At 34.3% G+C, this 25994-nt stretch overlaps 1 protein-coding gene and 1 pseudogene across 1 annotated transcript; one reads left to right on the top strand and one right to left on the bottom strand.

Moving 5' to 3' along the window:
• Positions 1–25994, top strand: part of LOC149528426 (ABC transporter C family member 3-like) — a 290021-nt pseudogene that overhangs the window by 161760 nt on the left and 102267 nt on the right.
• Positions 13318–15476, bottom strand: LOC149528427 (xanthotoxin 5-hydroxylase CYP82C4-like). Its single transcript, XM_089809852.1, has 2 exons — positions 14550–15476; positions 13318–14181 (listed from the first exon to the last, which is right to left on the bottom strand). Exons 1-2 carry the CDS (start codon positions 15444–15446, stop codon positions 13540–13542), a joined length of 1539 nt encoding a protein of 512 aa, XP_089665978.1. The 5' UTR covers positions 15447–15476; the 3' UTR covers positions 13318–13539.

The raw sequence follows: 25994 nt of genomic DNA on the forward strand, positions 1-25994 counted from the left end.
GCAAAGAAAGAAATCAGATTGGAATACATTAGCACTAAAAAATAGATTGTAGACATTTCCACAAAGGCCTTACCAAAGGATACATTTGAATACTTGAGAGGTATGCTTGGGGTTATGCCCCTACCTAGCTCAGAATAGAAGATGCAGAAGTGCATTAGTCTAGGGTACACAACACCATTGTTAGACTGGATTGAATGTTGATGCTTCCTCAATGGGGGATTATTCATGATGAACAAAGTCAATCAAGGACTCTTGGTAATAGGTAATTAGTATACAATAGTATCTTTAGATACTTGTGTTGCTTATAAAAGTATATGGAAAGATTATAAAGCAATAGACCGGCTTGTGGTCATGCTAATAGGTTGTTATATGTTCAATTTTTGTACTACCTTTGGCATTGATGTCAATGGGGGAGAGAGAGTGATATGAAAAACATTAGAATGGGAGAAAGAGTGATATGAGAAAACATTACATTAGAAAGGGAGAGAGAGTGATATGAAAAAAAAAAACGAGAGAACTTGTACTATGAGGGACTTACATAAAGCAAGATTTGATTGATTCATTGGTATTCTTGGAACTAGATGTTTTTCATCTATTTTTCCATCAATGCCAAAGGGGGAGATTATTAGCATGAATGCTAATGCTATGAGAAAATATTGTAGAATAGTGTTCTGACTTTGTTTGTCATTGATGACAACATAGTAAGACTAACAGAGCAACACACTAAGATTTATGTATTGAGAACATCACATTATGTATCTATACATGTGCAGTTAACAACATATACTACAACATGTATTTCACATATGGTAAAGTGCGCAAAACTTGAATTGACAGCATATGAAGGATATTAATGATTTATAGAGGACCATAGGGAAAATAGAGTATAAAGAAAATAGTCTTTGTATTATAATCAATATAGCACATTGTGTTTGGAATTAAGGGTTGCACAATTAACTGGATGAATTACACTAACAACTGATGATGTCATCAAGTGTGTAGGTGCAAAAGTTGCACGAGTGGAAGTTTGGGAAAAATTATGAGCCGACAACATTAATTAAATGTGTATTTTACTTAATTAAATATGGAGCTGACTTAAAAAATTAATGATTGAGCATGGTATAAAGGAAAATATGTTTTTTTGATTTCTAGTGACCATCATTGTGATCAAGAAGTAGAGAAGACTTGCAAATTGTGAAGTAGAAGAGTAGAGTAATCTACTAATGCATCTAAGTGACCTTAAGCATTGCTGATGAGTTCTAGATTTGTTTGCATGATCTGAAGGTGAAGAAGTCTGGTGTACTGGATAGAGGAAGAGAAAAGAGATTGTTCCACATCTATTATTCTAAAAGGAATAGTACTGAGGTCAATTGGATAGTGGGTTCGTTGATCTAATCCTAAAGCTATTTGGATAGTGGGTTCAGTTGCCTTCTACAACTCCTAATAGGGTTGGAATCTCTTAATAAGGACTCTTTGTACTAAGTATTGTAACAAACTCCTAACAAGGTTTATCCTCTAACAAGGAATATTTAGATTAGTACATTATTCTGTGGGCACCATTCCCACCGGGGTTTTCTCTCTAATCAAGGGTTTCCCTAGTCAACATATTTGGTGTATTTGTGTATGTGCATTTATTTATGATTGTTGTTTACTTTTTTTGATAAAGTAAGAATTTTTTAAGATTGATACATAATTGATCCATACCCCCCCCCCCCCCCCCCCCCCCTCTTAGCTATATTGGTGAACTATTACTTCTAACACATTGTTAGGTGCATAATTCTTTATCTGATTTATCTAGTAGAGTTTTGTGTCTGATCTACATCCATATGCTCTATGTCTATACTTCTAATAGTTATAGCAGTATCCTTCAAATCTAGGTGTAGTAGATGTATTCCTTAGTCTTGACCTACACTCATGTATTTGATGTCCTTGTTTCTTGCAATAAAAATAGCAACCAATAAAATTAGGTTTAGAATTTTGTATATCATGTTTTCTTTAATAGATATTTGTAGTTTGACCATGTTTTCCATAGTGTTAGCATGTTGGTTTGTCCTTTGTCTTTGCATTCCTTAGTTCTCCATTCCTGGATGATTCTCCTTTCTTAGTGTATGAATGTCCTAACCCATTAGAACATATTGATGACATCATAAGTTCTTCAAAGTACTTCATTGCCTCCTTTGGTTTGTTGAATCTCTTCATAGATTCCTTCTCATTTTTCACTCCATTCTTCAATATATCATTCTATGATTTGAGATTTGCAATTTCCACATCCTTGTGATTCAATTCTTCATAGGAAATTTTTTTTATCTCGATGGAAATATCCTTTCTCTTTTTAAGGGAATCCTTTAGATCTTGTCTTGCCTTCTCAAGTTTCTATAGCATGAGTTGGATATCAATCACCTAATTGTTAATAACCTTGTCCAATTTGAATGCCTCCATCTCCAAGATCTAATCTCCAAGCTATTAATCTTCTCTTAGAGAACCAATGCTCTACTACTAATTGTTGATTGATAAAGTAATAAATAGGATAAATAAGATACTGAGAGGGGGGTGAGTCAAAATCTTTAACATTTTAAACTTTTCACCAATTCATTCACATCTATCAATAACTTGTTCTTGTAAAACCTATAATGTATATCTATTGTAACATATAAATCTAATCAATCACATGAATTAAAATAAAAACACATAACACAATATTTGTTACCTAGAAACCCTCCAAGATGAAGGTAAAACTAGGGTGGGGATAGCACCCACAAATCTACACTACTATAGTAATAAAGTTAACCAATTAATGTTACAATGTTTTATCAAAAGATATGATCTGCCCCATGAGGAGTCTACCATGTTAAAGGCTTAAGAGACTGCTAGGTCTCACCTTGTTAGAGGATTTAACATTTACAATAAAGTAAGGACTCTATTAGGATATTGACAAAGATTTATTAAGACTACTCTATTAAGATATTTATCCTAATTCAAGTTAGTTAAAACTAATTTAGTACTTGACTCTTAGTTTTTTTTGTAAGATAATTTTGAATCTTCTCCTTGCTAACTGATCCTCCCCTTTGATCTATTAAACTTGTCTCTCCCTTTCACTTCACTGACATGACTAGGTCACTTGATCTATTAGATGATAATAGAACCCTTCACTAACTTCTGATATGTTCTCAATCTTTCTCTTGCATATTACTTCTTATTTGCATGCATACACCTCTCTACCCTTACTCTTACTTTGTATGCTTACAATCTAGGTTAAGCTCATCACTATTTAAAGTGTTTCATAATTAGTTTTCTAGATGATTCCATGTTTTTCCTCTTCATCTTGATCATTGAACACATAGCATAGGGATCTATTATCCATGTCATGTAAATGTTTTGTAACAATCTCAAAAAAATTAAATGTTCCTTCCAATTTGGCCTAATAACCAGTTTACATCAAACTCTATTTGATCTTCCAACTTGAGTTCCAATTGATGACACTTCTAAACATTGGTAGGGGTCCATAGGCTTAGATCCTCTTGGATACTCCATTTAAGTCCACCCAAGTATCTTGCTACCTTAACAAGTTCATCTTCCTATATTTTGGATCTTAAACATAGTTTATGAAATTCCTCTATGTAAGAGGCCACATCCAAGTCTTTCTTCTCCAAGCCTTGCCTCTTTCTATGCAATTGTACCTCATAATCCTTTGGTGGGTAGTTCTCTTTCATTATGGTCACCATAGCATTCCAGTTAGCTATAGGATTCTTGCCCATGTTGACCCTTTCATCCTACAAGTACTTACACCATGTCAATGTTAGTCCCTTGGGTCTTGATTTTCCAACCTTCACTTTTTGTGCCTCTGTGACACCTTCACATTCAAAATGGTTCTCCATCCCCACAAACCATTCCATCACTATATCAGTGTCCATATTTCTATTAAACAATGGAATTCCTCCTAGTGCTTTGATGGCCTTCAAGAATGGCTCCTCATTCAATGACAGGTCTAGTTTAGGTATGATTTCCTCCTCATGTCAACCTTTTCCTTTCCTTTTTCACTACTTCCACCTTCTTCATCTTTATTCCTAGCTACTTCCACAACTTCTTCTAGCTTAGTCTTCATTTCTTCTAGGACTTTTTCAAGGATCCTATTTTCTCTTTTTTCTCACCCACCTCCTTGGATAACATTAGTCACCATGCTTTTTTCACCTACTTACTCCTTTGTAGTCTAAAACATCTATCCACAATCCCAACTCTTTTGGGGCTCTAATAGCACTCTAATGTAAGGACAAGTCTTGCTCCTTAACCCTAACTTCTACTAGGATTCTCTCTAGGAACCTTCTCTATCCTAGTAGGGTTCTTGCACTAAACCTAACATGGAAGGATCCCAATTCCATTCCTTTCCACTTTCAACTTGTCCACACCAATGTAGAACCTAACTTCATTCTAGCAATGCTCCTTAGATGCTCTAATGGCTCACCTATACCAAATACCCACATATGGCTATAATCTACTTAACATTAAAGGGGGGGATTGTCCCTATGGTTTTGAGGCTATTACAACACTCACCCATCAAAAATCCATTGAAATCTATGCTAATTTCAAGAAACTACTCCAATTTAGGCCTAAAAGGTCTACAAGGAATTAGGTCTCCAAACTCTTTTTTTCCCACTTAACTCAAAAAAATTCTCAAAGAGGTGGAAAAATAACTTCATATCAGAATACCCTTTTGGGAGACCTTTAAGATTCACCTAGTCTCAATTCCTCATCTAGTTTATCCAATGGAATGCTAATTTTAAGCCTAAAATAAGGGTTTGCTAATTGGCTGATAAAAATCCCTAGGGTTTGTTCAAATCCACACTATAACATGTCACCAAGTGGTCTCCTTTAGCATATGTATTCTCCACTATCGTGTCCTTCTCCCTATCCACTTGGACTAAAGCCTTCATTACATTCAATCCCCTCATTTGTTGTTGCAAACTCTATGATCCCTAACCCTGCTCACTTGGCTTATCTAGGGCATCAATGAAACTTTCTTTCTAGGTCCCACACACTTGCAAGCCTATAGGTCTTCTCATAGATTCCAAAATATTGTACCATTTCCATAGTGGAAAGGTGAATTAAGACTCCATTTTCACAAACTACCTAGTTCAGGACAACAATTAAGCAAAACCCAAAATATTTACAAAAAGGAAATGAAATGGGTTCAACGACCTACTAATCATACAAAAAATATCTAATAACATCTACCAACACATGATCAAAGTATAGTATGGAAATCAATCTAGCTAATAGCTTTAAGAAGCAAAAATATTGCATTATGAACAAAATAACAATAAGATGTGCTTGCTCATTACTCAAAAACCTTTCACAATGTCATCTGACCCTTGTTCAAGGTCAAGGGAGGCCTTAAGAAGACCCATTCCACATGATCCAACTAATTTGAGGTGGTTATACAACTATTTGATTGAAGTTTCTCTTTTTTTTTTGCAACAAAATTTGTCATGACAATTTTTGCAAAGTTGTCATGCAACTTGACAACATTTTGTCTCTATGGACTAGGCTTGGTCAAAGCCTCCTAAAACTCTTAGAATTGTTTGACTATGTCATCTAGCACATAAAAAAAACATTCTACCTTTTCCTTTCCCAATCTAGCCCTCCAAATGCACAAAAATCACTTTTAGCAAAAATGACAATATTTGCATTTCACCTAGCAACTTTGGGCAATAAAGTAATATTGCATAGTTCTAAGGACCCAGATTGACCTCTTATGGAAAAGAAACACATTAGGACTCACTAATCCCTTTATTATCCTAATGGATTGGCTAAGGCCACTACAAGCCAAAAATCAATTGAGGAAATCTATGTTGGTAGATAGCCTTACCTAGGTGCTCTTGCACCACTACCCTTATGTACATCATGTGGAAGTGATGACTTGTCACTAGAAAGTTGAAAGATTGATATCATATTCAGAGGGATTCCAATAGTTTATCTTAGGCATGCTTGGATAAAGAGACCTTTGAAGGAAGCATCTAGAGGTTATGACTTCCCAAAATGTTTGTTCAAAGGTAGAATTTTGAGGTGCAATTCCTTGTTAATGAGTTCTTCTTTACGAAAGAAAAGTTTGAGGTGAAATTATTTTTAATACATTCTTCTCTAAAAGTGATAAGTTTAAGGTAAATGAAATTTGATCCACCCTCTAGGAGTAGCTATGGTGGATATCATGTGAGTTTCTACATGATTCTATTGGAAAACATCATAAGAAGTGATGATCTTCCATTAATGTTTGTGTTGAAAGGTCACTATTATAAGGTCATGATCTAAACAATGGCTTGACCTATTATCTTGATGGACTATATTAAGTTGTTGTCCTAGTTGTATGCACCAAGTTGTGGTACCAAAAGGGGGGGTCTAAGATTCCACCTATTTTTTTAAATCAATAATTTTTGCACATCAATGAGAATTTGAAGAGAGTTACACTCAATATTTTAAAATACAATAAAAACAAAATTCAGAGTCCTTAAAATCTAGTTTTTAAACTACTAGTTTTTGTTTTAAATCGGTGGAGTTTAATCCCCTCAAAATTTGAGGCCATAGAAAGTGGTACTCATTTTTAGTAAAAATACAAACTGACAAGTGTGACCCCCCTAAAACTCTAACTTTTTTTTGAAATTACTTAATCGCTCTAGTGTAAAGTTAACAAAAGTTATCTAACACTGTGGTTTATCCTATATTTTTGTGTAATTTTTTAATGATTTTTTTTTTTGAATTTTGTAAGTGGGCACATCTCCAAGACATTAAATCTCTCTTTGCACCCCTTGAAATAAATCAAATCTTTTTTTTTAAAGTGTGTATAATGGAGTCTATTTTACAAAAAATTAATTGGTCACAAAATTTGATCAACGACCTAAAATCTAACCCCCAAATACTATATGTTGGTTTTATAGAGAAAATGGACATACATTCAAAATAAATTATAGTTGAAAGGCTAAAAATCATCTAAATTTAAAATAAATCATATGGTTAAATATCTCAGAAAGACATAAAATATTAAGTTACCTAATTTTATTAATATTGAACCACGGTGAATACTGATGGGGTGCACAGAGGAAAAAAAAGCATTTTTGGAATGCTTATTAATTAACATGTCTCAGGCATGTTTGAGACTACCAAACCTTTGGGTTGGATCTCCAAGGAAAATCCAAGCCTTAGGTTTGGCGAATTCCAATGCATTTTAAAAGTGTGATCGCTCAATAGTGTGATCACACTACTAAAATGTAGTTGATTGCGTAGCACGTACGCACTATAGAGCGATCACACTATTTTAATATAGCGCCTTTTGATGGTATATGTTTTCTAAGGGGTTGAAATTGATTCTCATATGTATGAATAGGTCATAAGGGGTCCTAATGGACCATAATGTATCATAGGATCACTTAGATAACATTAGGACTCATTAATACATATTATAACCCCTTAGTGTATATCATAAGTCCATTGAGGTGGTTTAAGGGGTATTAATAAGTTATAATTGGTCCTAATGCATATTAAGGGGTCTTAATAGATAGTAATAGATCATCGTACTAGTTATGAACCCTTATGATTCATAATATGATAACATATCTCCCTGTGATGCCTAGGGACATATTTTATATATATTCTAATCAGTCGAAAGGGGTCATAGTGTATCTTATAACCCCTTTCGACCCATCTCATGACAACACATGTCACTATGATTCCTAGGACCCCTAGGAGCTCATATCTTGTCATTAAAGGGTTGAAAGGGTTGAAAGGGGTCATAGGGTACCCTATGACCGATTTCAACAAATTCTACTTATTCAACGTTTGCTACCAAATTCTTTTTTTATTAATATAGCATGATGTCGTAATTGTGATGGCTAGCCATCAATCCCATAGCATTCCTACCACATGCCCACCCTCATTGCAACAAAGGTTTCTGATAGCTTGTTGTTGGATCCATAGCATTTATGTCACACAGACGTCATAATTGTGATAGTGTATTGGACAGATTTTCATCACAATGCTTATAGTGAAATTGAATGGTTTTCCACAACTATAGTCCAATTTATGACATATGTGTTCATCACAATTGCAATGGTAGCCCTTATCATCATAACTTGCAATAGCAAAAATCTGACACCCATCCGATGGGAGCCAATTTTGACTGATGTCAGTTGGGTGACGATTTACTATCATAATTGCAATGACCCATCATCAAAATTTGGGCCCAAATGTAGTAGTGTAGTAGACTACATTTAGTTGCTATCTTGAAGTGTGTCAAAGATCAAATAATGAAACATATCATAATAGACTACATTAAGTTGTCCGAGAATGTGTCAAAAATCTTGATACTGAAGTTGTTATTCTTGAGTTCTTGATCTATTATCATGAAAAATTACAGTAAATTATTGTCTCAAAATGACTCAAAATACCTAAACAAAGACACAAATGCTACCAATAGTTGGATGAGTTATCATTGATTGATTATCTCCTCTGAATTGTGAGGTACAACTCCCTCATAGTAAGATTTACAATGAATTAAATAACTAAATATGTCTTTTACTAGAAGACACGAAGGTTTACTAACATTCATCCTCAAATATAAAATGAATGTGATTTCTAGTAGGTTTATCAACTTTAAATAGAGAGAAAGATGAGTAAATAGTCACAGGACTTCTTATTCAGTCATTTACATTACAATGGAAAAGAGAAAAATAAAGCATGTTATTCTACAAGTTGTAAATATGTGCACCGCATGATTACATACAACACAACCTTGATAATAATGGAAGGGGATATTCAGAAATATGAAAAAGATAACCATATGATTCATCCTAATCTAGAAAAAAGAACATATAGAGCATATGATCTGCAATATAGAGTCATCCTTATTTCTAGGTAAAACAAATGATGACAATATTAGTTGTATCCTGTTATGACAATCAAAATTGTAAAAAACATAACATAAAACAAGTTTCCCTATTCCCTTATGGTATACTAGATACAAATGTATTCTTCCCTCCATAGCCACAAGACTTAGCAAAAAAAGAAGAAAGAAGAACCCCTTCTCTCTAAAAATTTTTAGATTAAATAGATTCTACAAGGAGTCATTTGGTTTAAATAACTAATCCTTGGATAGAATCACAAATTAATCCCCATCTTCCCATATTTCTAATTCCTCCATGATTTTTTTTTCTTTGGTCTTTACTAACATTAAAAATTGAAAGTTTATAATAACACTGATAGTTTGAATACCTATGTTTCATCAATTATGAAACGTGGACCAATGTTTTAGCTTTGGGCCGCCACATGGAGTCAAGTCAATGCCTAACAATGAAGTAGCATCATTATATCAAATACTAGTTCTGTTGGATTCAAAAGTTCAAACTCCGGATTTATATTTCCTTCACCTGGGTACAACGATATATCTACCTACGCATTGATGAGGCTTGTATGTTGATAATCACCATGCAAAACATTTCAACCTGAATAAGTTTAATTTATCACTATACTTGAAATTTGTTGGACTCTACCACCAAATGGGACCAAGAATCTAGGGCATATTCCAACTGGAAAATAGAAAAAGAATGATTTGAATCAATGTGCTCCACATACGTCAACTATAGTGATCACAATTTCTAGAGCTCTTTATAAGACCACGGTGCTACAATATTATGCATAGACCATCATATTGCTATTTTTCACCATAATCCTCTCTTCTCGGGAACTTGGAAATTGATCATAATAGTTAGAACTCGATGTTGGAGCTAAGTGCATTTATTTTGGACTCAAGGGTGAGTTTAATCATCTACTTATCAAAGATATTCTGAGGCCTTTCATAATGTTAACATAGTCCATAGCCTCTCATATGCTACCTCTAAAATGTTAAATTTTTTGTTAAATTTAATTATTTACCTAAATAATGACTTCATATGACTCTATAACCTTTCCAATATAACAAATAAGGCTTACAAACTTTTTTTTATGTTTGGTGTCATTGACCACAGTTTAACCAACTATGTGCTAACTATGTATGTTGAACAGTTTGGCTAAGAAGCCTTACAAATTGATTGAATAACATTTTATTATGGTCCAAGTGCTCTTATTACATCAAAGAAAAACTCCTACTCATGCCTACCTTGCATCAAATCATTAAAATTAAGCTATAATAGACTAATTATTTGTGCTCACATTCATACTAGTATGATAGTGTATTGCATATTCAACAATCAAAAGATAATGAAAAAAAACTGAGTTGGAGTTTAACTATTTGAAGCTGGATCTTCTTTTGATAGAGATGATGGGGAAGATGAGACTTGAAAAGAACCTCCAATGGCACTGCCCTTGGTGTTGTCATGCCAACTCCTTCATGCATGTCAATAAGTGTACCATTTGAAACAAACGAATCATAGCTCAGCAAAAAACTTGCAAGAATTGTTTGCACCATGTTCATTGCTAAAACAATACCTAGGCAACCTCTTCTGTCCCCCCTCCCCCCAAATGGAAGCATCTATACTCAATCCCTCTCACTTGTACATTGTCCATCTCTATTCCTTTCTCCATAAAACGCTTTGGTATGAAAGCAAGTGGTTTATTCCATAACTTTGGGTCCCTATGAATCACCCATGTATTTACCATCAACATTTTTCTTGTAGGAATATGAAAGCCACCCACTATGCAAGCCTCCATAGACTTGTGCGACATGATTAAAGGTGTAGGTGGATGAAGGCATAGAGTCTCTTCCACTATTGCTTGCAGGGGTCAATTTCAGCCCTGTTTGATGGGCCTATCCTATTTCATCATGAGGAAGTGACGACTTGTCACCAAAAAGTCAAAAGATTACTATCTAATTTAGAGGGAGTCTAATAGGTTATAACATACATCCTTGAATGAAGAGAAATTTTGAGAGAGAAGCTTAAGGATTTGACTTCCCTGGATCTTTCTTTGGAGCAAGAATTTCAAGTAAAATTCCTTATTAATGACTTCTTCTCCATGAAAATTTCTAGGTGAAATTTTTTGTATTGAATTCTTCTTTGTAAGAGAGAAGGTTGAGGTGAAAAGCCTTGTTCCACCCTCTAGGAGCAGCTATGGTAGATCCACCCTCTAACATGGTTCATGGAGGACATCATGTGAGTTACTATTTTGCATATATGGATTATCGTACTAAAGGTGATGATCTTTCATTGATCTATGTGTGAGGTTGCTATCGTAAAGTGATGGACTTATCAATGGCTTGATTGTTATCATAATAGACTACATTGAGTTTTTACCCCTAAGTGTTGGAAATCATGATAACAAATGTATCATGATAGACTACATTAAGTTGTTGTCCTAAAGTTTCAGAGATCATGATACTTGTGATGATATAGATCATGACAATTATCTGATAGGCTACATCCAATTGTTGTCTCGAAGTGTGTCAGACATCAAATAATGAAAAATATCACAATAGACTACATTCAGTTGTCCCAAAATGTGTCAGAAATCATGATACTAAAGTTGTTGTTCTTGAGTTCTTGATCTATTATCATGTCAAATTATAGTAAATTATTGTCCTAGAATGTGTCAGAGCTCATGATAATTAATGTATACATTAATTTGATGTCCCAAAATATGTTAGAGATCATGATACCTGTTGTTGGTAATCAAATTTTTCCTTTAAAAAAAAGTAAACTAATGATTCCAAATGTCTGAATGAAGGCACAAATGCTACCAACAGTTGGATGAGTTATCATTGATTGATAACTCTACTTTGAATTGTGAGATACAACTCCCTCATAAAAATGTTTACAGTGAATTAAATAACTGAATATGCCTTTTACCATAAGACACAAAGGTTTACTGGCATTCATCCATAAACATAAAATGAATGTGATTTCTAGGTTTATCAACTTTAAATATAGAGAAAGACAAGTAAATAGTCACAAGACTACCTATTCAATCTTTTACATTATAGAGAAAATGAGAGAAATTGGGCATCCTATTCTGCAAGTTGTGAATATGTGAACTACATGATTACATACAACACAACCTTGATAATAATGGAAGGAGATATTTAGAAATATGAAAAAGATAACCATACATGGTTCATTCTAATCTAGAAAAATGAATATACAAACCATATGATCTACAATATAGACTCATCCTTATTTCTAGGTAAAAAAAATGACCACGAGATTAGTTGTATCCTATTATTACAATCGAAATTGCCAAAAACATAACATAAAACAAATTCCCCTATCCCCTTATGTTATACTAGATACACATGTAGTCTTCCCTCCATAGCCTTAGGACTTAGCAGAAAAAAGAGAACCCATTATTCGTAAAACTTTTTAGATTAAATAGACTCTATGAGGACTCATTTAGTTTAAATAACTAATGCTTGGATAGAACCACTAATTAATCCCCATCTTCCCATCTTTCTAATTCCTTTGTGAATTTTGTTTCTTTGGTCTTTACTAACTTTTAAATATTTAAAAATTGAAAGTTTATAATAACAATGATATTTTGAATACCTATGTTTCATCAATTACGAAATGTGGACAAATATTTTAGCTTTGGACAACCACATGGAGTCAAGTCAACACCTACCGATGAAGTAGCATCATTATTTCAAATACTAGTTTTGTTGGATTCAAAAGTTCAAACTCTGGATTTATATTTCCTTCACCTAGGTATAGCAATATATCTACCTGTGCATTGAATTTACATTGAGAATCACCATGCAAAACATTTCAACCTGTGTGTAAGTTAATTTATCACTATACTTGAAATTTGTTGGACTCTACCGTCGAATGGGACCAAGAATCTGGGGAATATTTTAACTAGCAAAGAGCAAAAGAATGATTTGAATCAATGTGTTGCACATACCTCAACTATAGTGATCACAATTTCAAGAGCTCTTTGTAAGACCAAGGTGTTATAATATTATGCATAGACCATCATATTGCTATTTTTTACCAGACTCCTCTCTTCTGGGGAGCTTGGAAATTGATCATAATAGTTAGAACTCGATGTTGGAGCTAAGTGCATTTCTTTTATTTTTGGACTCAAGGGCAAGTTTAATCTTCTGCTTATCACACATATTCTGAGGCCTTTCATAATGTTAACGTAGCCTCTCTTGTACTACCTCTAAAATGTTAATATTTTTTGTTAAATTTAATTATTTTCCTAAATAATGACTTTATATGACCCTATAACCTTTCCAATATAACAAATAAGGCTTGGAATTGTTTTATTACATTTGATGTCATTGACCATACTTTAACCAACTATGTCCTAACTATGTAGAACAGTTTGGCTAAGAAGCCTTACAAATTGATTGAATAACATTCTATTATTGTCCAAGTACCCTTATTACATCAAAGATAAACTCCTACACATGCCTAGTCCATCAAACTAAATAACTTGTGGGTGCTCTTGCACCAAATCATTAACATTAAGCTACAATAGACTAATTATTTGTGCTCACATTCATACTAGTATGATAGTGTATTGTGTATTAATAAAAAAAAAACAAAGGAGTTCAACTATTTGAAACTAGATCTTCTTTTGATAGAGATGGTGAGGAAGACGGGGCTTGACGAGAGCCTCCAGTGGCACTACCCTTGGTGTTGTCATGCCAACTTTTTCACGCATGTCAAGGATTGTTCCATCTGGAACAAACCAATCATAGCTCTGCAACAAACTTGCAAGAGCTGTTTGCACCATGCTCATTGCTAAAACAGTACCAGGACACCCTCTTCTGCCTCCCCCAAATGGAAGCATCTCATACTCAATCCCTCTCACTTGTACGTTGTCCATCTCTATCCCTTTCTCCATAAAACGCTCTGGAATGAAATCAAGTGGTTTATTCCATAACTTTGGGTCCCTATGAATGGCCCATGTATTTACCATTAGCATTGTTCCCGCAGGAATATGAAAGCCCCCCACTGTGCAAGCCTCCATAGACTTGTGGGGCATCATCAAAGGCGCAGATGGATGAAGGCGTAGAGTCTCTTTCACTATTGCTTGCAGGTATGTTAACTTGGGTATATCTGACTCCTCCACTACTCTGTCCCGTCCAACTTTAGAATCAATCTCCTCTTGTGCCTTCCTCATTACATGGGGATGTTCTAATAACAATGACAATGCCCACTCGATAGCAATCGATGATGTATCAGACCCTGCACTAAACATAATCTACAATGCCAAGAATATAATAATAAGAAAATGAAATAAAACCAAAACTTACACATAACATCTAGACTATATTCAAGTGTTATTTTGGATATAGATGCCATAACACATACTGTGTATTAATAAAAGGTAACATCTTTCAGACTAATCAACCTAATCATATTTCAACACAAGAAAGATGAAACAAAAAGCTCTTGTAATTATCCTTTTGACCAATTTATCAAGGGTCATTAGGTGCACCTGCTATAACTTCAAAAACTGAGTTCAAACTATGTTAGTACTTCGTAGCCCCTTGCTCTCGACCAGATACATAATAACTTATAAGAGAAATATATATATAATAAACAATCAAAGTCGCTAGAATCACTTACAACAGCAGTTGCCTTGATAAATGCATCTTTATCATGAATTGCCTCGCCATTCTCTTCCGACTGAGAGATGAGTACATCAATGAAGTCTTCCGTCTCTGACCCGACTTCTAATCTGTTCTCTCTGTGCTGCTCCACAATCCTTTGCATATACAAATCTAATTTCTCAGTTACCTTCTTCATAGCCTTAACACTCCCTTGCAAATCAAACCTCTTCAACCAGGGAATATAATCTCCAATATCAACTACGCCATGAAGAATAAATGATTCTTCAATCAGATGGGTCACCACATCTTCCGAAAGCCCTGATTCCTCACCAAAATGCCTCTCATTTATAATCATACTCATCAGAACTTTAAAAGTCAATTTAGAAAGAACACTTCGCATGTTCACAATCCCCTTCGACTCTGCCTGCTCAAGTACAGAATTCACTGATTTCCTGATTTCTTGAATTCTCTTGGGTCCGAACGATTGGATTCTTTTGGTAGACAAGAGCTCAAGAACACATATTTTTCTAGCGTTTCTCCAATAGGCGCCATAAGGAGCCCAACCCATATTATGATACTCGTACCCCAAATACTTGCCTTGCACAAGCTGAGGGCGAGATGCAAAATTTCTATCATTCACCGTAAGACATTCTTTGGCTAAAGCAGAATTACTTACCACTAAAACAGGGGAGCTACCAAATTTGAGATGCATAATGGGTCCATATGTTTTTGAGAGCGAACTAAGAATCTGATGGACTGGCTTGATTTTATCTATGAGAAGATGAAAGTGGCCAATTATAGGAAGAGCTGTGGGGCTTGGAGGAAGAGGGCTCCTATTTTGTTTCAGCAGAATTGTTGCCACAATAACAACTATGGCTGTGGCAGCTCCTACCAGAATTGTAGACATCTCCATCTCTCAAATATCTTAGCTCGATGAAAACTATGATGATATAATGCATATATATAGACTAAGTCTCTGGATAAAATCAAGAATGAATTGTGAACAATGGTAAGGCACGTGTACCAAGTCATGTTTTTTCCGCTTTGAATTTTCAGCTTTAAATGTATATTCAATATATCAAATCTGTAAGTTTTCTTTCACGTGCTTTCCTCTGTTGAATCACATTGCTACAATTTAGACTTGAATGAATAATGTACGAGATAATCAAGCATGGCACGCCGCATTCAGCATTGGAATAAGCAGATCAGTCATTTCACGTGTTTTCCTAATGTTGAATCAGATTACTACAATTTAGACTTGAATGAATTATCTACGACATAATATGACACACCGCGCTTTTATCAAGCATGGCAGGCGGACTTTAAATAACAATCATTCAATAACTTAGTAGTATGTTACGTAGTGTGTCACGATCAATTAATTAATTAATTAATTTTTAAAATTCCATTTAAAAACTATTAACTTTATCAAAGTATAAATACAAAATATTTCAAAAATAATAATGAATTAAATCTAGTTAATTTTCTATACTACTATTTGGTTGATGATTTTTGCACAAATACGTGCTTGAACATTGTGTTTGTGTGAATAATTGAAAGTATTATTTTATCAACTAAGTTGTTTGAAGACTACACAAACATAAATCATAATCAAATGATCATTTAATTTAATTTTAGTTTGTACTGAATTGGAAAGTATTAAAAATGAAATCATATTTATAACTCGTATCTAGGCTCATTTTTTACTAAGAAAATCACCCATCCAAGAACAATTATTATTTCTTCCTTCACAACTTTTTTGGAGAAACTAAGCCGCTTTTGACCATGTTTAAATAGTAGAAATTATAGTAGCACATGATTTAATAAATACATAAATGATTTGAAATTAATGCAATTGTATTATAATATGTAATATAATTCAAAATATAGGCAAGAGTCTACAACACAATGATAAATTGTGAGCCTCTTATATGGGAGGTCTTTGAGTCTAATCAAATTTAATTAATGTCTTAATAAGCTTAATTTCCATATGCCATTACATAACACTATGTGGGATATATTCCAAGCATGGCAAATCTTATATTATGAATCAATGTTTTCATGTCTTTGGAAGTCCATACTTGCATCTATAGCATGAGCAATTTGGTGGGAAAGAAACAAGAGAATTTTTAGAAAAACATCATCTCCAATCCTTCAATTTCTGGAAGGATTAGAGAGATCAATTATTGAGCTTGTTAATGCTTCGGTAAATAAATATAAGGGTAAACATGTCTTTTCTCCCTAGGATGGCTATGTTATGTTGGAAATACAATAGGAAAGGTAGACTTTTGGTGGTGGGGGGAGTGGGGGGATGAATCAGTAGTTTAAACTTGGACCAATAAAACTTTCACCACACATCTATCTTAGACTTTCAATGAGTAAACTGAAATAACATGCAAACCATATACATCTAAATCATGTAAACATGTAAGCATTCACACACATAACACCAGATATGATTACCTAGAAACCCTCCAAGTGAGAAGGTAAAACTAGGGTAGGGATGACACTCACAAATCTTCACTACTGTAGTAATAAAGTATATCCAATGAAGGTTACAATATTTTGATCATGTGTCATGATTTACCCTATGAAAGGTCTACCCTTTTAAAGGCTTACAAAGACTGTTAGGTCTCACCTTGTTAGAGGATTTCAACACCCTATTAGAAGTGTGCCTTGTCAAAGGACTTTAACTCACAATTAAGCAAGCACTTTGTTAAAGGATTTCATACAGCTTGTTAGGACTACTCTAGTAAGAGATTTTGACTGAAATCACCTATTAGAATGTCTCAAATTTGATCTTGCAGTTAGTACTTGTTTTTTTGATAACATATCACCTCTAAACATTTGTCTTCTTTATCCTTCTTGATCAAATGTCCCTATGCTATATAGTTTTCTCTATCCTCTATTCTGTTCTAACTGATTCTTCAATTCAATCTCACTTCATAACTTCTAAGCCACCATGAATGCTCTATTTGCACATATAGACTTCTCTCTTTGCTCCTTCAATTCCTTACACACTCATTAATAGAGAGTTTAGGATTTCTTCCTCCTTAAGAAGAATTAGTGACTTAGGGTTAGGTATGAATCTACGACTAAGATCCATCCAATTTGTCACCTAATCCTTCCTATTTTCTGATTGGATGCATGTATTTCATAGGGAATCCAACTTGAGATTCATCCTTATCTCCAAAATATCAAAATTCATTAAGTTGGCTCAAGAATGGTTTACATAAATTTGTTTGTGCCATTACAAACAAATATGTCAAAACTATGTCATTCGGCATTTGAAGTCTCTAATGCTTGCCATGTGCTAATCTTTTTTTTGTGACTCGTCACCTGCATTTCTCAACATCCACTATTTACTCAGCTCCTGTGTCACTCGACATATACTATTTGCTTGACACTTGAGTGACTCAGCACATGAGTGGCTTGTCACTCACTATGACTCATCTTGGTCTATGATTTGCTCAGCATATGTTACTTTTTTAGCATGAACTAAGTAAGTAACTTAGGTGTGTTGACACTCACTTATCAAAACTAATCTGAGATCAAAAATCTCCCCCTTTGACATGAGTGTCAAAAACACTTGAGTATACATTATCATCCTTACTCTTACGAGCATAATATATCTCAACTAGGCTTATATACAAAACTTGAAAATTCTAAAATTTTGCAATAACTTAGATACCTCAAAATTTGATAACTCCCCTTGAGTTGATATGTCTATTATGTATCCAAAATTGGGTACTTTGTTGAGTAAATGTGTCTTTGTTGATATACTAAATGACTTCAATGCGATGTTTTGTTGATACCCTTTCATCTGATACTTCCTTGTATTCTCTTATTCTCCCAAAAGTAATATATATCTCCAATTCTCTTATTTTATTCTCCCCCAAAAATATATATCTCCCCCTTTTTGACACTTATGTCAATGGGCTATACACTGATTGTGAGTTTGTCTAGAAAACATGTGTGGACATCCAATATCATTTTAAGAGTTGCATCCCAGTTCTCACATGCTACATCCAATGAATTGATTTGGATTACAAGCTCAGCAACAAGACAAACTAGACCATCTAAGGTAGAAAGATTGAGGTCTTTCTTTAGTAGGCTTTTAGCATAGCCTAGCTCCTTGTACATTAATATTTCCATATGGGGGATGAGGGTTTCTTGAATGCTAGTCAGTTTAGCCCTTACTTTGGCCTCATCTGCTATCAATACAACTAACTGACTCTATGTTTGAAGCAATGTCCTAAAATGCTTCTCACTCTGAGTGTGATTCGTTAGTAGTTTTGCACCTAATGTAGAAATTTGGCTCTCTAGACTCAGAATGTGACTTCTAGTCTCTTAGGTGAAGAGTGTTGGATTTCATAATTTTGTGTACAATGAGAATATGTTCTCAACTTCACATCCTCAAACTTAGTTTCCAATGCAACTTGAGTTAGTGCTATATCACTAGATATTTTCTCATTTACTTTGTTTTGGAACTTCTTTTGACCATTCAAGTAATTTGGCATTTGTATCGAGGTCCTCATTTTTATTGACCTTCTCCACTATATATGTTAGTTTATCCATTAGTGGCTTGGTCTTATCTAGAGTTGGAAGACTAAATGCATCTAAAAGGATGTCTTTGATGTCATGAAGTGCCTACTTCTACCTGTGCTCCCTTCTAAGTATTTCTTGATGCTTTTTCCTTACTAGGGCCTACTGTAATATTCTCATTTTCTCTATTGTCATGGTATCAAAATCAAATTTTGGTAAAATTATCTCTTCATCAAGGTTCACATCTCCATATTGAATTACTTCTTCAACCTTTGATGAACTAGGTTTCATTACTGAGATCTGTAATGGAGTAGCTTCTATGTTCGGCTTCTAAAGAGTATGACTTGATGGAGTGCTAGATACTAGTAAGGTTACCAGGGCTTGTATGGTAGTTTTCTCCTTTAGTTGTGGTCTCATCTCACTCTCTTTAGGCTTGCCCTTTTCTAGCATAATGACCTAACTTGCACCTTGTCCTTGTACAGTAGGTGCAGATAAGTCTACTTGACTTGTTTCTATAGTAGCAACTTGTGCTTCCATTGTGCTCTTTTCTACAATATCAATTTTGGCAATTGTATCAACCTTATTTGATATGGCTTTTGGTATCTTTACCAAAGGTTGTACATTAGTGACTAGAGGGATGATAGAAGGTGGTTCTTGTGGATTCACCCTTTCTACTGCAACATTAGTCACTAGTTTATGTAGCTCATTCATACTGACCAAAACAAAATTGTCACAAAGTTTTTCCTATAGTGTAGACTAATCCAAGATCTTCTTCAAATCAACTTTAGTAAGGGGATTGATGTTCTGAGCTAATAGATCAGAAACATCTTTGAGAATTATTGTCTCAATATTCTCACGTGTGACATGTGGAGGGATGACATTCAACAGTTGTGTGTCTTGCACACTCTATTCTTTTGGTTGCTCAGTCTCATCTATTGCCTTGTCATCTTCTTGCATTTTTGTTCCTCTTCCAACTATGTCACCTTTGTCATCATCTCCGTCATCATCCTTTACTTCAATGGGTTCTTCCTCTCCTTCCTTTATTGTTGTCAACCCATAAGTAAGTTTCCAAATCTAAGTGGTCTTCTTGAAAACATCCTCAATGTTGTTTAGTAAAATGTTGAAGGCTTTGTATTTAGGTACAAACCTAACTACATACTTCTTCATAGCCTTAGCAATTTGTGCCTTTGTTAATTCTGGCATCACTTGGGTAGAGATGATTCTCTTATTTGTTTCTCCAAGTTTAGGCAATAGTGTCATTTTTGCTCAACTTTTTCATATAGACTCTTAGGCATTGATTTGGCAATCTCTAGTGGAGTTTTCTTGAATTTTGCGATCATGGCATATATGGCCTCCTCTACTTGATTTTTCTCTTCTTTACCCAATTTACCAAAACCAATATGACCAAATCCTAATAGATCTGCACTATTTCTAACATTTTCACATAAATTATCAAGATCTAAAAGAGGACTATGACTTGCCACCTTAAATTGGATGTTGTCATTTGATTTTGTTTTCTCTTCATCATTCTCTACTTGTGCCACATACTTTCTTCTTGGTCTCTTTTTCTCTTGACCTCCTTGTTCAAATTTTTTTGCCTTTTCCTTGGCCTTTTGTGTAGTTGCATGTGTGCTATCTCTTGTAGTAGGTGTGGTGGACTTAGCTTGGCTTGGTTTTAATAATTTTCTTAACCCTTGCCATAGGTTGTGCCTTGGTCTTCCTCTTCTTTGGCTCGACAGGAGTAGGTGCTTCCTCAGCTTCTTCTCCCTCAACATCTTCAGTCTCCTCTTCTTCTTGATCTTCTCCCATGCCTTGTGTCAAAGCTAGAGGTGATTGTTCTTGGGTTTCTTCTTCCTCTTTATCCTCTTCATCTTCTTCTTCTTCTTCCTCGACACCCTCTTTAAACTTAGCTTTGAACTTCTTTACTATCTTTTCCTTTTTCTTCAAAGCTGAAGCAGTCTTCAATTCCATGGCAATTTTGAACTTTACCATATCATAGTTTCCAAATACCTTTGCACTTTTATCTACCTCTTTGGATAGTAAGGTTGTCATGGCTATAGAGGCCTCATCCACATTTATTTCATAACCAAGAAGCCTCAACCATCTTACTCTTGGTGTAGCAGCTTGCACAAATGTATAGTCAACAATCCACAAGAAAGCATACATCATTATAGTGTTTCTCAACTAAAGATACTAGTATCTTCAATCTTTCCTTCATTGACTTCTTGAAGTCTTCAAAGTAGCTTGTCATGTTAGAGATTCAAAATTCTCTCCTAGTTTCTCAATATACTCACCAATCTGCACTGCTACTAATCTATTGGTTTTTTATCCCATAGTACCAAATGAGGGGAATGTTTTTTGCACATAAAAGAATATACAAATCAAGAATAAACCAAATTTGCACTATGCACTCTTAGTTTTCCTAATTGCTCCAAGGTTCTCTGTCAATTGTTGCAATTGTAGTTCAGCTAGATCATATGTATGATCTTTCTTTACAATCTTATATCCCACATCCATAGCTATATAGGGTACTCTATTTAATCTACTGGATTGATAGAACTTGTGTGATATAACCCTACAAAAAAATTAATAAGAGGATTAGTGATTATATCTATTGTCATACCTCTTTTGTTCTAGACAGCTCCAGTGTTCTTCTCAATCACTTCCTTAGAATCACTTCTCAGTGTCTTAGGCTGATCTAGGGTTTGGTAACTAGTAACCCTATGGATTATTCTCTTAGTTATTTAAATAGGTCCATTATCTAGCCATAATGAACCATCATGGATTCGGCTAAACACTATCCTAATCCACTATCTTGAATACATTTGGAAAATCTAGGGCTTGTGTTAATACCTTTCTTTCAATGATTTTGAAATCTCTCTTAAAAATACCATTATCACAAAGTTTTTTATATGCCTCCCTAATCTCCATGTCACCAATTCTACCAATCTTATAGTTATAGCATTTCCTTACATCTTGCTCCATTATTACATTCAGTAAAATCATCAATAATGCACCAAAAGGGTCTTGCTTATACGCAATGTCATGAATAAATTTGAAAATAGGTTGTTTGACCTCATTACTTACTAACTAGACATTCAAAACTTCCTTCCCCTCTACATTCTTCAAACTAGACACCACAATGAGAATATAGGGTTTACTAAATTTTAAACTGTGTAGCTTGGCTCTTGATAAGTACCTTTTGAAATTTGACAAGCTGACGTAGAGTCTCTACTTAGATCTTTTTTCAACTACTTGGATGGATTTTCCAAATTGCCTTGTGCTCTGCTTACTGTTTCTTGAAATTGAAATAATGAAAAATAAGCTAAAATTGATAAAATACCCTTTAAAAACCTTGCAATTAATGTTGAGTGCTTACACATATGTAATCTTGACATCAACCAATTTTAGGCTCACTCGACATACATTGAAATTTCCATCATGTGGAAACCACTACGAGCTTGGCATCAACTAGCTAGACTACTAGCTCAACATCTTCTAACTTCACTCGGCACACATTGGAAATATTTCATACTCAGCAACAACATGAAAACCTCAAAGATTTATCTTGAATTCATAAAAACATCTTGCATCTTTATTCATGCTAATGTAGTTCTTTCAATACTATCTGCATTTGGAATGTATGATATAACTTTTAAATATTAGCCCCACATACCTTTTGATTGCCTAGTTTGATAAGGTGCAATCACTTGACCCATTGGGTGAAGTGATATCTTCTCCATTTGATGTGTTGCAATCATCCTTCTTTTTTCATGTCTTATTCATCTCATTTCTGATGTGTTCAACATCTGCTTTGCCTTTGCCTTTATCAAATTCATAACTTGGTGCCTTTGACCTAGTTGGTCAACATCTATTGATGTGACCAGTTTTTGAACAGCTATAATATGTGGTTTGACTTAACCATCTTTGATAGTTACCACTAAAGTGTGTCCTAATACAATTCTTAGGAACATGTCCATATTCCTACAATAATGAAAACTACTTCTTGTATTATAATCCCAATTATAAGAGTTGTCATTGTTTCTTACCTTTGTTTGCCTATTTGATGACCACATGGGTTTTGATTTGTATTCAAAAGCTCTATGTCCATACCTCTGAAAATTCTAGCAATATCCTTCAAATCTTTGTGTATGAATAGCCCCAATTCTGCATTCATGTGCCTGATGACCTTTCTTGTCGCACTTATGGCAGTGAACCATGTTCTTAGGCTTGGAATTCTAATTTGTGGTCTTTCTCTTGCACACATTAGCAATATGTCCTTTCTTACCACAATTATAAAAAGTAGGTTTGGAGTTCTTACCTTTTTGGTTCCTTTCTTCTACACTTTTGGATGATTCTCCTTCTTCAGTGCTTGTGTAACCTAGTCTTGATGTATCATTATTGGATCTAGGGGATCTCAATAATCGCTCAAAGTATTTGATTACTTTATTTGGTTTGTTGAAACTTTCAGCAAATTCCTTTTCTCTCTTTAGGTCACTTTTCAATTTTTCATTTTGCAATTTTAATGTAGTTATCTCAAAGTCCTTGACATTCAATTCATAGTTGGCATTCATCATTTGACTTAGAGTATCCAATTTCATGTTGGAAATCTTGGTTAGTTATGATGATTTCTCTTCCAGTCTATTGGCCAAAACTTTTTTTCTTCTTCAAGCATGGCTTTGTCTTCCATGGCTTTATTATTTTGTTCAACCACTTCACATAGTAGTATAGCTTGTGATTCTTGCTCTAATATGAGATTTCTAATTTTCTCAACTTGGGCTCTATTCTTTTCTATTAGATTTGCAACTATTGCATCAAATTCATTTGAGTCTCTATCTATAAATAGCTTAGTAGTGTCTATCTCTTTGTATTGTGTGTCATTATCTATAATGGTAATCTCTTTCCTTCTCTTCAAACAATTCTTTAGGTCTTCTCTTGCTTGATTCAGTTGATGTAGTATGAGATGTGTTTCAATCTCCTAGTTCTCAATAGTCTTTCCCAACTTGTAGACTTCCATTTCAAGATCTTTCCTCAAAGTTGTAAAGATTTTCTTTTAGAGAACAAGGCTCTAATACCAATTGTTGGAAATACAATAGGAAAGGTAAACTTCTAGGGGGTGGGGGTGAATCAGTAGTTTAAACTTGGACCCATAAAATTTTCACCACACATCTATCTCAGACATTCAATGAGTAAACTGAAATAACATGAAAAGCATATACATCTAAATCACGTAAACATGTAAGCATTTACACACATAACACTAGATATGATTATCTAGAAACCCTTCAAGTGAGAAGGTAAAATTGGGGTGGCAATGACACCCACAAATCTTCACTATTGTAGTAATAAATTGTATATAATGAAGGTTACAATGTTTTGATCATGTGTCATGATCTACCTTGTAAAAATGTTGCCCTGTTAAAGGCTTACAAAGGCTGTTAGGTCTCACCTTGTTAGAGGATTTCATCACCCTATTAGAAGTGTGCCTTATTAAAGGACTTTAACTCATAATTAAGTAAGCACCCTATTAAAGGATCTCATTTAGCCTGTTAGGACTACTCTATTAAGACATTTTGACTAAAATCACCTATTAGAATGTTTCAGCTTTGGTCTTGTGGTTAGAACTTGTTTTCTTGATAACTAATCACTTCTAAACATTTGTCTTCTTTATCCTTCTCGATTAGATGTCTCTATGTTGTATACTTTCCTCTGTTCTACTCTAATTGATTATGTAATTCAAGCTCACTTCATCACTTCTAAGCCACCATGAATGCTCTATTTACACAAACAAACTTCTCTCTTTGCTCCTTCAATTCCTTACACAATCATTGATAGAGATTTTAGGGTTTCATCCTCCTTAAAAAGACTTAGTGATTTAAGATTACATCCATTTTTCCACTTAATCCTTCCCATTTCACCTCACAATCTACTGTTGAAGTTGAATATGTTGTTGCTACTATAAATTGTACAAACATTGTATGGATCAAACAACTACTTAAAGGTATGAATGAAGAGATCATAGAACCAATAACAATTTATTGTGATAATACAAGTACTATCAATATATCAAAGAATCATGTGATGAACACAAAGACTAAGCACATTGCAATCAAGTATCATTAGTTGAGAGAATTAGTTAACGATAAAGAGGTAAAGTTGGAATATGTTAACACAAAAGCATTACCTAAGGATGCTCATGAGTATCTAAGAGGCAAACTAGGGGTGATATGCCTATCAAAATCTATCTAAGTAACAAAAGGAGTGCCCTACATCAAACAAGCTACTTTTCAATGCTACAAATTGATGTAGAGGATCTTTGTTTAGGAGTTGCCTAAAGTGATCAAAGAACTAGCACTTTAAATCAATCACAAGCAAGGTGATAAAGGAAGAAACTAAAGAAGCATATATTTGCATGTTAAGATGAAAATTCTTTGGCATTGTTTTCAAAGACAGAGATAGTTACTGATCAAGGGAAATGCAAGAAAGAGGGAGATAGTCATAATTCAAAAACTCTTTCCCACTCATCAGTAAGAGGTTTTGATCTATAGTTACACCATTGCCCTGTTCAACTAGTGATTGAATTTTGTTGTTCACTCCATCCTTGTTAAAGCTATAAAGATTTTTTTTGCCAGGATAAGTAAGGGAGATGCAAGAAAGAGGGAGACAGTTATTGGGAGTTATACAAGAGATTAAAAATTTAACAAAGAGGGAGAAATCCAGACATCTACCTAATAAGAGGGAGATACACAAAGTAATTTTGAGGGAGTTATAAGGAAGAGTTTTGTAACCTATTCATAAGATGGAAGTTGTTGATAGAGGGAGAGATTTAAATACAAGGAACTATTTTCTTTTTGGTATTTTGTTGGTCTTACTATTTTAACCTAGTCAATTTGGTTGATCAATTTGGTTTGCCATC

Source organism: Cupressus sempervirens, chromosome 11 (assembly GCF_028749045.1).
Source record: "Cupressus sempervirens isolate cs-2001-9-10 chromosome 11, ASM2874904v1, whole genome shotgun sequence".
Taxonomy (NCBI): domain Eukaryota; kingdom Viridiplantae; phylum Streptophyta; class Pinopsida; order Cupressales; family Cupressaceae; genus Cupressus; species Cupressus sempervirens.